General features: G+C 41.4%; 1 protein-coding gene across 1 annotated transcript; it reads left to right on the top strand.

The window, feature by feature from the left end:
- Positions 1 to 10,448: 10,448 nt before the first annotated feature.
- LOC110578730 (26S proteasome regulatory subunit 10B-like) lies at positions 10,449 to 11,762 on the top strand. The gene is given in 2 exon segments (XM_044914214.1): positions 10,449 to 11,423; positions 11,425 to 11,762. Coding segments are annotated over 2 exon segments (1,215 nt in total). The 3' UTR covers positions 11,665 to 11,762.
- Positions 11,763 to 15,328: the final 3,566 nt, after the last annotated feature.

Here is a 15,328-nt window from a genome sequence, read left to right as displayed (position 1 = left end):
TAGGAAGAAGTTGCTGTGGCTGAGGTCGAAGAGGTTGCTGCCTGTGTTCTCCTTTAGGATTTTGATGGACTCCTGTCTCACATTTAGGTCTTTCATCCATTTTGAGTCTATTTTTGAGTGTGGTGTAAGGAAATGGTCCAGTTTCATTCTTCTGCATGTGGCTGCCCAATTTTCCCAACACCATTTGTTGAAGAGACTGTCTTTTTTCTTTTTTAAAAAATTTTTTATTGTTATGTTAATCACCATACATTACATCATTAGTTTTTGATGTAGTGTTCCATGATTCATTGTTTGTGCATAACACCCAGTGCTCCATGCAGAACGTGTCCTCAAGACTGTCTTTTTTCCATTGGACATTCCTTCCTGCTTTGTCAAAGATTAGTTGACCATAGAGTTGAGGGTCCATTTCTGGGCTCTCTATTCTGTTCCATTGATCTATGTGTCTGTTTTTATGCCAGTACCATACAGTCTTGATAATTATAGCTTTGTAATAGAGTCCGGAATTGTGATGCCACCAGCTTTGCTTTTCTTTTTCAACATTCCTCTGGCTATTCGGGGTCTTTTCTGGTTCCATACAAATTTTAGGATGATTTGTTCCATTTCTTTGAAAAAAGTGGATGGTATTTTGATAGGGATTGCATTGAATGTGTAGATTGCTCTAGGTAGCATTGACATCTTCATAATACTTGTTCTTCCAATCTATGAGCATGGAACGTTTTTCCATTTCTTTGTGTCTTCCTCAATTTCTTTCATGAGTATTTTATAGTTTCCTGAGTACTGATTCTTGGCCTCTTTGGTTAGATTTATTCCTAGGTATCTTATGATTTTGGGTGCAATTGTAAATGGGATCTGCTCCTTAATTTCTCTTTCTTTTGTCTTGTTATTGGTGTATAGAAATGTAACTGATTTCTGTGCATTGCTTTTATATCCTGCCACTTTACTGAATTCCTGTATGAGTTCTAACAGTTTTGGGGTGGAGATTTTTGGGTTTTCCACATAAAGTATCATATCATCTGCAAAGAGTGAGAGTTTGACTTTTCTTTGACGATTCAGATGCCTTTTATTTTTTTTGAGGTCTGATGCTGTGACTAGGACTTCTAGAACTATGTTGAATAGCAGTGGTGATAGTGAACATCCTTGCCATGTGGAACTCATTTTTAAATAAGGAAACCAGGGGTCCCTGGGTGGCTCAGTTAGTTAAGTGTCTGCCTTTGGCTCAGGTCATGATCCTGGAGTTCCAGGATCGAGCCCCATGTCAGGCTCCCTGCTTAGCGGGGAGTCTGCTTCTCCCTCTGCCCCTCACCCTGCTCGTGCTCTCTCTCTCTCTCACTCTCTCTCTCTCTTTCTCTCTCTCAAATAAATAAATAAATGAAATCTTAAAAATAAATAAATAAATAAATAAATAAATAAATAAGGAAACCAACATTCTCCTAGCACTGTAGAATCTAAAGTTGGACTTCACTTGAAAGGTCACCCGGAGAGCTGGTTGTTCATGTGCATACCTCCCCTACATCACTCAGCCAAGAGGCCATTAAGGTCTTTTTGCATATGGCCAATGACAGGGAAATCATTACCCCCAGAAGCAGTAAATTCTTTCAAGACAATGTGAGATAGTGGGAGAAAATATGGGTTTGGCGGTTACCACATCTGGGTTGAACTCCCTTCTTTTTTAGACATGAAAAAAGTTACCAAAATGTCTCTATACTAGCTTCACTGTGGATTATGTTAAAACCAAATGCTCAGACTTAAAGCACTGCTCTTTATATGGAAAGCTTCTAGAATTTAGAAAATCCTTTTCCCTCTCTACAGAGCCTGGATTTCAATTCTCTTGCCTCTCTGTGAACCAGAAAAAGTCTAATAATCAACTCAGAACCAAGTAAGGGCACTTTGTTCTAGGTTGTGTTGTCCCTCTCCTGAAGAAATGAATGTATTTTATTTAATGAGAAGGGAATCTTAGGGCAACAGAATTTGCAGGGACTGAAAACTACTTTGGAAAATATTTTTCAAAAATACTATCCTCGTCCTCTGTGTTTGAGGTGGACTATGAATGCTCTTCAAGGGGCACCTCTGTATTGAGGGGCCCCAGATCTCTCTTTCCAGACCACATCTCTTTCTGAGGCTCAATCCCTTAACATAAGCTGTTAACTAGTTATCTTTATTGAGAATCATCAATTCTACACATTTGCCGATCGCCTCTTCTTTGCTGGACTGATGCTAGAAATGAAAAGATGGATAAGATATTGTCCTTTGTTAAAAGATAAACTGAAGCATATTCATATTAGAAATTGTAAGAGTTTATCTGAGCAAAAATCAATTCAATTCAGGCAGTAACAATCCAGAAGTTGTTAGGAGCATTCCACCTATAGGAGATAAGAGAGAGACTGTTATAGAGAAAAGACAGGAACCAAAGTAGGGAGGTTGTTGATTGCCTACAGCCTAAAGCTTGCTTGCCTGCTTATAATTGATTGTCCTTAAGTTTTTTTGTTTTGTTTTATATTTTTTATTTATTTATTTGACAGAGAGAGAGACAGCAAGAGAGGGAACACAAAGAGAGGGAGTGGGAGAGGGAGAAGCAGGTTTCCCATGGAGCAGGGAGCCCGATGCAGGACTTCATCTGAGGACCCTGATGAGATCATGACCTGAGCCAAAGGCAGACGCTTAACAACTGAGCCACCCAGGTGCCCTGTCCCTAAGTTTTGATTTTGTAACCTTGCAGCATTTACAGGCTTACATTTGGGTTTGCTTACATAGGCTGCCAAAGCATTAGAGCTGCCTCAGTATCACGGCCTCCTTATTTAATTAATTTAACAACTTGTTCTCAAGGCCATCTAGAAGAGACAGACAAGTGGACAGGGAATGATAGGATCACATGCAAAGGCCAGGGATGCCGGAGCAGACGAAGCTTACTTAGACAAAGCCTTAATGGAGTTAGCAGTGAGGCCTGTGTGAGCGGGCAGGGTAAGAAGTGAGAATTAGTGGCTGTGTCTTGGAAAGAAGAGAAGTAAAGGAAAGAGCATTCCAGGCATAGGGATCTAACCCAAGACACTTGAGAGAACATCTGTTTCTAGGGATCACAGGCAGGGCAATGGGAATGGTGTGCAGAGGATAAGCAGGCAGTGATGACAGATGAAGGCAGAGTAGTCTTTTATTGCTGCCATAACAAATTACCTCCAACAGCATTTTCCAGCAACGCCAGTTTCCTATCTCCCAGCTCTGTCAGTCAGGTCAGTGTGCCTCAGCTGTGTGCACTACTTAAGAGTCTCACAGGGCTGATATTAAAAATTGGCTGGGCCGAGTTCCGTTCTGGGGGCTCTGGGGAGGAGGCCACTTCCAAGCTTAGTCAGGTTGTTGGCAGGATCCTGCTTCTTCCGTGTAGGACCGAGGTCCCCATTTCCTTGCTGGCTGTCAACCAGGGGTCACTGTTAGCTCCTCTCTAGTTCTTCCCCATGATTCCCAACATCTCAGAACCAGCAATGGAGCATCAAATCCGTCCCATGCTTGGAATCTCTCAGACTTCCCCGCTTGCCTTCCTCTTCTCCTTCTGCGCTGAGACAGCTTTCTACTTCAAGTGCTCACGCGGTCAGATTGAGCCCCCTGTCATGTAATCCAAAATAGTCTCCCGTCCTCGAGGTCCTTAACCTAATCACATAGGCAAAGTCCCTTTTGTTTTGGGGATAAGAACATGGGCATCACTGGGGGACATTATTCTGCTACAAGAATATGGAACATCAGCACCAAGAGATAATCGCAAGGTGTGTGTGTGTGTGTGTAACTCTCTACACAAGTCAGGATTACACAAGTCAAAGTTCCCAAAGTAGAGAAGCACTGAATAACATATTCCTTTCTTGGAGATTCAAAAACATATTTTTATGTTAAAGACTTGCTAAGGAAATCTGTGACTTTTCCCTAGTGTTCCCCAAATTTGTTTTACCTTAACATTTTTTGTCTCCTTGAAGGTTCCTTATTAACTCCCTAAGAACTGGTACCATACAGACTAGGCTTTGAGAAACTGAGTTAGAGAGGTAAAACAAGATGTTTCTCAGCCACACTTAGATGTTTGCATATTGTCTTAAAGGTTGAGAGTCAGTGTAGGACTTTTTGCAGGGAAATACATCATCGAGTAGATTTTAATAAGAATCCTCTGGATACAAAGGAGAATGAATGGTAGGGAAGGAAGAGGTGCAGTAGGAGGGAGAGAGGTTGGAAGGCAGGAGTAGGATTCTAAGCAAAAAATGGCATTAGCCAGAATTCAAGTGGCTGGGTAAGATGAGAAGAAGTAGGCTTGGAGGGAGATTTGATTTTTGCAAACACTGCATTTTGAGGCCAACACCGGCTTTCACTCTCTCCCCGGGTACCTTACTTACACTCCAGAGACTGTTTAATTTCCTTACCAGGCCAAACCTCACCATGTCTGATCTTTGCCCACGTTACTGCTTCTGCTCAATGCTCCCTCTTCTCTCCTCTGCCCCACATTGTCTTGTCAGCTGATGCTTCAATTGTGCATTTCAGACAAGACTTTTCTACTGCTAGGAAGACTTCCCACCCAGCTGCATTCATTGCCTCCATCTATCAGACTGAATGACTAACAGTTGACTCCATCACACTGTTCTATGATCAATTTTCTTGTTTGTCCTCCCCTAGAGGTAAGTTCTGTAAGTAAGGAGCCATGAGTCAATTGTTCATTTCCATTTGTAGCACATTTCCTGGCACAACATACGGCCTCAACAAATATTTACTTAATGAATGAGCAAAAGAATGAATGAAATATTTCAACTGGGTAAGACAATTTGGGGTAGAAAAATAAGATGTGGCCATAAACTTTTCCAACTCTTTCCTAACATGAGAATCACTTATTGGGCTGAGATTATTCTTTTTTTTAAGACTTCGTTTATTTGAGAGAGAGAGAGAGAGAGCACAAACAGGGGGAATGGCAGAGGGAGAGGGAGAAGCAGACTCCCTTCTGAGCAAGGAGCTTGACACGGGGCTCAGTCTCAGGACCCTGAGATCATGACCTGAGCCGAAGGCAGATGCTTAACCCACTGAGCCACCCGGGTGCCCCGGGCTGAGATAATTGTTGAGTGAGATTTTAATATGCATCAAAATGGGACATGGCTGATATAAGAAAATGGAGAAACCCTCCTTTATGCCTTGTTAGCTGTACAAAGCTTGAATAGTTTTTAATTATTCCCCATTTTCTGGTTGTGACCCAGTAAATGAGACCCTTCGTCTAGTGTTATGGAGGGCAGCATTTGGAGTAAGTGGAATGATGGCAGTTACTTTGAAAGGGATGAAATTCATTTGTGAGTTTAAAGTGTGCTATGTTAGAGTTTCAGAATCAGTTTTTAAATTTATAATCATCTTGCACATAATGTCAATAGGACATCTGACTGAGTATTTTCTGGGAAGTTTAAACATGAGCAAACCTAAAGCAGGGATTTGATTTGTAGTCAAATGGGATGTGGTCTGAGGAGGTCATTTGAAACATTTCTTACAAAAAGTTATACCTGTTTCTGAAACTGTACTGTCCAACTCAATCAAGTACCACACTTGCATTTTTTTTCTGATTGAACTGTGGCCCAAGGTTGACCTAATAAGTAATCAGTTCACACCTGACGGGTGCACAGTTGTTGCTCCTGCTGACACGCTGAGGTCAGGCTGCTTCAGTCACAGTGTGGTAAGTTCCATTCAAGGCTTGATAGGTTGGCAGACCAGACACGGGACCCTCCCCTGCCAGGCCATGCCCACAACTTCCCTGATGTGGTGTCACATCTTTGTCTGAGGATGCCAAACTTGGCTTCCCATGAAGTGATCCATGAAGCTGGCAGAGGGACACGAGCTGGAGTTAGATCTTTATTTTAATGAGGGATAGAGATTTATGGAATTCTTCATAAAAATGATGCCAGGACAAACACAGTAGCCCTCTTCACCGACTTGCTTCAATTTTTAGCTATTTCTATGAACCTCTTTACTGATCTTCTTTTGTCTTTTTTTTTTTTTTAAAGATTTTATTTATTTATTTGAGACAGAGAGAATGAGAGACAGAGAGCATGAGAGGGGGGAGGGTCAGAGGAAGAAGCAGACTCCCTGCCGAGCAGGGAGCCCGATGCGGGACTCGATCCCGGGACTCCAGGATCATGACCTGAGCCGAAGGCAGTCGCTTAACCAACTGAGCCACCCAGGCGCCCTTCTTTTGTCTTTATATACCTCTTATCCATTGGTGTGGGATAGTTTAAATTCCAATTTTCCACACGACAGAAACAGAAAGCCACCAAAACTCCATATTAAAGCCATATTTTTGATTTTAAAATGATCAGATAGCCAGTTTTTAGTAGCAGTGAGGCAAAGCTTAAGAGAGAAGGGCAACCTTGAAAATGTCAAGGTTTTAAACCAGCAGCAGGTCAGAGGGCAATCTTAATTAATAAATAAGGAGATGGAGGCTGCTGGTCTTGTGTGTTGCTTCGCTGCTGAGAATGACATAGTCACAAAGAGCAACAATCACCAGGAAGTTTTCCAATAAGAAGACAGTAACAAACTATATAATATGGATGCTTTACCTCTTCTGGCTTCAGAATAATCCTGAATGTCCTTGATTTATCCTCTTCCCATGTTTCATATTCCTACTTTAAGGGATGTTAAAATCATGGCCACAAAGTAAAAGTGATCTCTACTGCTGAGTGTTCTCTAAAGACTCTTTCAGGGCTTTTTTCTTTTACACAGAACCTGGAATTGAAAGGAAGTTTGAAGGTCATCAGTTGCAAGCTTTAGATGATAAGACAATGCTCTTGGAATATCCCTGTGGGATCAGTACTGTCTCCAGGGCGTCTCAGATACTACTACATCCCTTCTTCAGTCAAAGGAGCTTTCAAAGACCTCTTCAGTTTCTAATGTAATCAGGCTTCCAGTGAATTTGGGGGTAGAATATCCATGTAGGTTTCCAGGTTGGCAAGGGCCAGTTTGACATGGCTTGATTCACTGCCCCTCACGTGGAAGGGTTACATGTCCTTGTCTCCTTGACATTAGGCTTGGTCAGATGACTCATGGTACCCCTTTCTGTGGAAAGACTGTACTGGTCTAAACCTTGAATTGAGGTTTGGTCACATGACTTGTTTTGGCTGATGAATGTGTATGAAAGTGATGAATGCCCCTTCCAGACAGAAGCTCTAAAAGGTATTTGTTGAGTCTGTCATCTCCCTTTGCTGTAGAACTGATATTAGCATATCTCAGATATGCTGCTTCTGGAGTAAAGCTATATCTGATGAGCAGTCATTCATGTGAATGAAAAATAAACTTATCTTTGTTTTCCTAAACACTGAGGTACTGGGCTCAGTTGTTACCACAGCATAACTTAGCCTAAACTGGCTGGTACAATCACTTAACACTGGTTGGCACCCTCTAGCAGGAACTGAAAAATGGAAATGAAGCCAGCCATTGAGTTGGTCAGAGAAGGGGGTGGGGATGAGGAGAGCTGCAGGAATGCTGGCCCAGGAAGGAAAATTTATTTACCAAAATTTGGGACCTGAAGACATGAGCTACATGCGTAAGATGGGGAAGAAGCTAAGTCAAGGAGCTAAGGCAGAAATCCATCTATTCATGCATTCATTCCTCATTCAACAAGTATTTTTGAGCAATTAGTATTTTCTAGGCTGTAGTCTAGTGTCAGGATGAAAGTAGTGAACAACAGAATGTGCTCGTTTTGTTCACCACCATACACCCAAATGCCAGGAATAACCCTGAGACTATTTTAGGAACTTAAATATTTACAAATAGTTATTTATTGAATGATAGGATGCTTGATAGGAGTGAGAGCTCATGGTAAATGCAAGACCCTGGTATCCCAATGAAGACTTAAAGTATAGTATGGTTTGATGGCAACATGACATCGTTGAGCTAGATGAGCTCCCTAGATTTCCCAGCTGGAGTCCCAGTCCCAGTTACAATCCTATACTAGAGCTGCTGGTGCCATAAGGTCAGCAGAGGCTGGGTCCTACATGCTGTGCAGCTGGATGTACCTGATAAAACCTGGAATGTATCATATGCAGACATTCTCAGAGAAATTGTGTGTTTAGACTGATTTAACACTCACTGAGTGGTTCTATCACAGGGGGAGAAGGACAAGAGTATTCTTTATAGGATTGGGTATAGCTGCATGCCTTCATTAGTTACATGACCATGGGTAAGAGTAAGTTGTTTTCTTCCCCCCCCTTTTTTTAAAGTGCCCTTAATGGTATTTATGCCATAAAGTTGTCGGGAGGATCAAATTAGATAATACATGTAATTCAGTACATTACGTAGCAAGTAGTAACCCCTTCCTAAGGGATAATAGCTGATAATATCCATAGTCATTGTGATGTCACAATTATCATGATTCCCATCTGGGTGCCCTGGTCTCCCTAGCAGCTTGACCAGGTGGCTTGGCATTATGGAATTTTTTTGCTGTACTTGGCTATAGTAATCTAACATAATAAAAATATGAATATGAATATAAATATAATCCAACTCTGGTTTTTGTTTATCATATCACTGAAACCTTATTTTCTCAATAAATATAAATTAATGACAGTGGCAGAAAAAAGGATTAAAGGTGACCATTCATTATGCAAAACAGACAGTCAGCTTTGGATTTAATCTTTTCTCACTTTTGACAACAATAAGCACTGTGCTAGGGGCTTTGGAAATATAAGAATGAAGCAGATAGGCACTGACCTCCAAGCATATCCTTTGCAATAAAAGAAAGGCGACATTGACATTAAATAAAGTAGAAATGATAAATACTATTAAAAGGGGTAGTAATAATTGTATCTGTAGTTCAGAGGAATGTGGATTACATCCAGTGGGAGGGCCCCATGGAGGAATTGGCAGGTGAGGTGGGGTTTGATGTAGGAAATGTTGGGGTTCAGAGCCCATGGCCAAGAAAGAATCCTTGAGCCGTCTTTGGTGCAAAAAGATGGTTTTATGAAAGCACAGGGACAGGACCCGTGGTCAGAAAGAGCTGTACCAGAGTCATGAGAAGCGGCCCATGATATACCTTCAAGTTGGGAGGGGGTTAGGGATAGCGTAAGTCTCTAAGGGATTTTGGAAGCAAGGATTCCAGGACCTTGAGGGGCTAGCTATTGTTGAGAAAAGGTCATTTATTACTTCCTAATAAAACCTTAGTCATGAGACCCTTCACTTGGGCCATGACTCTTGGGGGGTAGAGACAAAGGAAGTTTCAAAGGAATTTTTTACATGTTAAAGAAGACTTACAGGATCCTGGGGGTCGAGATAATGTCAAGCCAAGATTGCCTTTTGCCCTTAGCTAAGTATTCATATCAAGGCAGCTGAGCTCCCAGAGGAAGGTCACTCTACCTGTTTCTAGGACTTTGTCAATGGGCTGTAGGCAGTCAGGAAATTTAATTTTTTTCTTTTGCCTTTGTTTCCCACATCAGGATTCATTTTGAGTAAGTGAAGATGGACCTGTCCAGACCAGGTCTATGACAGGCTGATTTGCCTAATCCTTTTGGATGGCCTTGGATCACCCTGTGAAAAACTGGGTACCTAAGTGTGAAGATTTAGAGTCTGCAATTTATTATCAACAGAATAATTTGAAAGCTCAACCTCAGGTTAGACTTAATTCTACAGTGATCTGGAACATTCACCATATTGGCAAGAGAAGAACAAGCCTAAGAAGGTGTGGGGCCACCTTGATGCAGGACCCAAGAGTTTGGTGTTCTTTCCATTGGTAAAGATCGTCAGCCATTGCCCAGGCCTGTGCTTCTTACCCTGAGACTCAAGTCATGTGAGGGTCAGCAGAAGATTCCAGAAGACTGAGGGTTTCAACTGAAGATTTTGGGGGTAGAGGAGGATATTTTTCTGTGTTGAAATAAATGTTACGTATATGATTATTATGCAAAATTCTCTTGGCTTTTTGGGATAAAATAGAAGACTTGAAAAAGCATTGATACCTACTTTAAGATACTTGCACTCTGCCAGGTGATGTGACCAGTTCGAGGACGCTCGAATGGAAATACTGAAATGATGTAGCATAGGGTAGAGTCCCGGTGCGTGTGTGGCTTCCCCGTGGGGACACTGCAGGACTTGGTGCTCCCATGTACAAATATCCATATGTCCGGAGAGAGAGAAGCTTTGTGAACCAGAGGAACTGGACTCTGCAGTAAAACCCTCTTTGCAAGGAACAATCTATCTGCTATTTTCTCCCCACCATTCATGGAAATGGGGTCAATTTTGGTTATTTCTTGATTTGTATATATTGACTTGGTTTCATACAATAGAAAGGCCAATGTCAATGAAATTCATGTTTGTTTCAGAATAAATGGTCCCTGAGAAAGCAGAAAAAAAAAAAAATGCATGGCCTTCCAATAAAAAATATTTGAAGACTGAAAAAAAAATGCATGGCCTTCCAATTAAAAATATTTGAAGACTGAAAAAAAAAAAAAAAGCCCTGGGCGGCCATGGCCATTCCCAGCATCCCCTATGAGGGACGGCTTCTCATCATGGCGGACCCTAGAGATAAGGCGCTTCAGGACTACCGCAAGAAGCTGCTGGAGCACAAGGAGATCGACGGCCGTCTCAAGGAATTAAGGGAACAATTAAAAGAACTTACCAAGCAGTATGAGAAGTCTGAAAATGATCTGAAGGCCCTACAGAGTGTTGGACGGATTGTGGGTGAAGTACTTAAGCAACTAACTGAAGAAAAATTCATTGTTAAAGCTACAAATGGACCAAAATATGTTGTGGGTTGTCATTGACAGCTTGTTAAAAGTAAGCTGAAGCCAGGAACAAGAGTTGCTTTGGATATGACTACACTAACTATCATGAGATATTTGCCAAGAGAGGTGGATCCATTGGTCTACAACATGTCTCATGAGGACCCTGGGAATGTTTCTTATTCTGAGATTGGGGGACTATCAGAACAGATTCAGGAATTAAGAGAGGTGATAGAATTACCTCTTACAAACCCAGAATTATTCCAGCGTGTAGGAATAATACCTCCAAAAGGCTGTTTGTTATATGGACAACCAGGCACAGGAAAAACACTCTTGGCACGAGCTGTTCCTAGCCAGCTGGACTGCAATTTCTTAAAGGTTGTATCTAGTTCTATTGTAGACAAGTACATTGGTGAAAGTGCTCGTTTGATCAGAGAAATGTTTAATTATGCCAGGGATCATCAACCATGCATTATTTTTATGGATGAAATAGATGCTATTGGTGGTCATCGGTTTTCTGAGGGTATTTCAGCTGATAGAGAGATTCAGAGAACTTTGATGGAGTTACTGAATCAAATGGATGGATTTGATACTCTACATAGAGTTAAAATGATCATGGCTACAAACAGACCAGATACACTGGATCCTGCTTTGCTTCGTCCAGGAAGATTAGATAGAAAAATACATATTGATTTACCAAACGAACAAGCAAGATTAGATAGATATATTGCAAATCCACGCAGGTCCGATTACAAAGCATGGTGAAATAGATTATGAAGCAATTGTGAAGCTTTCAGATGGCTTTAATGGAGCAGACCTGAGAAATGTTTGTACTGAAGCAGGTATGTTTGCAATTCGTGCTGATCATGATTTTGTAGTACAGGAAGACTTCATGAAAGCAGTCAGAAAAGTGGCTGATTCTAAGAAGCTAGAGTCTAAATTGGACTACAAACCTGTGTAATTTTCTGGAAGGTTTTTGATGGCTGCGTGACAGATACTGGGCTTAACGTAAAAATAAAGTTAAGGAAAATAATGTATGTATTGGCAATGATCTCATTAAATACATATGAATAACATTGCAAAAATTAGTAATTCAGTAATTCTTTTAAGATTGGTACAGAAGAAATTTGTATGTTTGTTAATGTTGCATTTATTGCAGCAGAAGTTATAAGACTATGTTAAAGCTTTTCGTATTTGCTGTGTGAGCATTTTGTAAAACATTGAAAGTAGTTTGAAATAGTACAAGAGAGCATTTCTTATGACTTATTTTATATCATTTGTTTTCCTCATCCTAAAAAGTTGAATAAAATCTGTTTGATTCAGTTCTCGAACAACAACAACAACAAAATGGACCTGCATGTGGAGAAGAAAGAATGGCTTTGGTCAATTCATGGAGAGACTTTGTGACAGGCAGGGCACCCCTGGAAATAGACCCTGAGATGGGGATGTGTGTGCTTTATTTTACATTCATTGGGGTGCACTTACAGGGACAATGTCTCTAAGGGAGGAGGGAGTGAGAAAAGCAGAACTGGCAGAAGAAGTAGTCGAACTGGGAGTAATGGAGCCAAGGCCACCCCGACATTTAAGGAACAAACATGGAAAGGTAAAGAAGAAGTATAAGAAGGGACAGAGAAGGGCAAGAGAAGCAGAGCAAGAGAACATCCTTTAAGCCAGTGGAAAGGATTTCCAGAGGCACACGTGGCTGCTCCACAGATATTTGTTAGATAAATGGACCAGGAAAGAAATGACCAAATGAACAAGGGCGAATACTTTCAGTCACAAGCCTTTAGTTTTCTGAAGGCCAACAGATCTGAGTTTATTTCCCCCACAAGTTAGCTCACTGACAGCAAAGCAGTAGAGTCTTCCTGGGTGTCCAATTCTGAAGAATGATATTCTTTATCCATCTGTCCTCCTCAGGTCAATGGGAACTCTTTCTAGCACTCTGTCAGAATTCACAAAATATCAAGGAGCCTACTGAAGCTACAATGGTCTGGTTCTATCTTCTGGATGTAACTCCAATCTTCTAGGAGAGGCTGGTTCCACCGGAGGGACCCTGGTCCAGCTGATGGTTGGGATGTTTGCTGAGAAGTGGGTATGTAAGGGCCGCTGTGTTACTTTCTGAGGTGCCGCCATCCTACGGGCTTCCTGAGGGTGGGGACCACACTTCATCTCACGCTGAGGACCCGGAGCTGTGCAGGCACATAATACAAATATCTCCCTGTCCACCTGAGCCCAGCCATCTGTGGTGTATGAGACACTATCCCATGGGCAAGCTGCTCCAAGGCACCAGCCACACCCAGCAGCCCCTCAAGTTTTAGCACATTTCAGTCTAGACCTGGAACTTCAGTGAAATTATGGAATTTTATCATGTAAATAATGACGTGACAGTTTTATTTTTATTTATTTTTTAATTTATTTATTTGAGAGAGAGAATGAGAGAGAGAGAGAGAGAGAGCACATGAGAGGGGGGAGGGTCAGAGGGAGAAGCAGACTCCCTGCCGAGCAGGGAGCCTGATGTGGGACTCGATTCAGGGACTCCAGGATCATGACCTGAGCTGAAGGCAGTCGCTTAACCAACTGAGCCACCCAGGCGCCCTGACGTGACAATTTTAAACAATTGTATGAAGAAAGTTCCTTAAGACTAGGATGGCCCACTTGATAGACTAGCCAAAACAGATGGGTGGGCTTTCCACTCTGCTAGAATCTCTGAGTTGTTCTTCTCATGCATCTGGAACTCTGGAAAATATAGCAATTACAACTCCAACCATACTTATTGAACTAGAGAATTCATATAGCTCCTGGGAATTAAACTGAGGAGGCTATGATTTAACTTCAAGAAATCAATATGCCCTACATGGCCCCCGTGAAGACATCTGAAAAATCATCCCAATGGTGCAGGTAAAATTTTTACACTCTCTCAATTTGATCCTGGCTGAGGCCTGAGAAGAAACTCACTGGGAAGCAATGATAAAGGTCGGATGTCCACTTGACTGATTTTAGATAAATTTGTAAGTATCTTAGACTATCTGTCTAAAGGTCCTGCGAAGTAAGGTTCAATAGAGGATAATGACTTTAAGATGATATTAATAACATCTCTTTTCTTTGTAATTTGTGTAGAGTAGGTCTAACTAAATTGATCAATCCTCTCGTTGTAAGGTAGATATTGGCATAGAGGTAGGTGTTTCCTTTTATCTTTTTACATACCCAGCCTGTTACCCTTATGGCCAAAGGAGTGATAAGTCCTTGCAGAGGAATGGCTTTCTATATGGCCCAAGTGAGTCAGTAGCCATTAGTATAAAAAAAGTAGGAGAATCCACATAAAAATCTCATTCTTAGTTTCTCTTAAAAGACTAGTTCTAGAAACTGGACTGTATTCCTTAGCTGTCATATCTGTCGGAGCTGAGTAAATGGCTTCTCCTTTAGCTGGTTTGTTACAGTCCCCATAGCTGATGTTTCTCTCATTCCAAGTTCTCAAGCATGTGCAAAAATACAGTGTTCTCTCTGCTTGTTTCCGTTCTTGTTTTTTTTTTTTTTTCCAAAGAAGAAGAGCAAAAGGGAGAGTGGATGCCACAAAGTAACTAACACTCCCTGTCACATCTCCTCCAATTATTTTATATTAAGATATTAATATATTTAATATTAGTAATTGTTTACAAAACATTAATACTGAAATGTAGTGATTTTTACATAATTAGGTCATTTGATGCATATTGTTTGATTTTAATGTTATCATATGAAAAAATCTGTGACTGAATAATTTTCTGTAGTATGCAGATACCATCACTCAGTTAACCACCCGGATCTTTTGTTTGTTACCTGTTTGCCCTTCTGGGGTTAGTAGCCGCAGATTATCTCTGGGGATCTACTAGAGAGTTCCAGAAGCGTAAACCCACCTCTCCATCCTCCAGCAGAAGGTTCAGAGTTGTCAGCTGAATCCTGGCCAATCAGTGCCTTGGCTTCCCTTGGCCTCAGTGGTGGGCTGGGGAATAGGTATGTCACCATCAAAGTGAGTGAATGATGAGGAAATATTTGCTGAGGCTTCTGGAACCAAATGGAGTAAATCCTTTCCCTTTGCAGTGTACCTGGGAACATGTCACTGAAACTCACATCTCCAACTGGCCACTGTATGAAGTACAGGACAAGGAGACCCTCACACACAGACACAGGGATGAAAGACAGAAGAAACCAGGCCCTAGCAATTTCATGCAAATCCTGCTCAAACCTTTCGTGAGTTCAGCCCCACCTCAGAACTTTGCAGGTATGAGGGATAATTAATTTCATTTTGGTTAAGCCGGTTTGGTTCGGGCATTCTGTCACTTATGACACGTAATTAGAAGGGATCAATTCAAAGTGATGAGAAATGGATGGTGAGGAATTACTAATGATATCTTCCCTCATGTTTCTGAGTTTCTAAGAGAATGGTGTCTCTTTTCTTGCAAAACCTACGCCATTCTACACACATGTTGTCCGAAATGGAAAAGCAGGCTTTCTGCCCAGGTGAGATAATCAGAAATTCTTTAAATAATAACAAAAGGAGTAATTGTGTTGGCAAGGTCTGCGTGACTGGAATGGCTCCATGTCACACCCCTCCTGCTTTTTGCAATCCAAAGGGCATTGCCAAGGTC

Source organism: Neomonachus schauinslandi, chromosome 4 (assembly GCF_002201575.2).
Source record: "Neomonachus schauinslandi chromosome 4, ASM220157v2, whole genome shotgun sequence".
NCBI classification, from domain to species: domain Eukaryota; kingdom Metazoa; phylum Chordata; class Mammalia; order Carnivora; family Phocidae; genus Neomonachus; species Neomonachus schauinslandi.
Note: the sequence above shows the minus strand (reverse complement) of the source record. Positions and strands in the feature narration are given on the sequence as shown.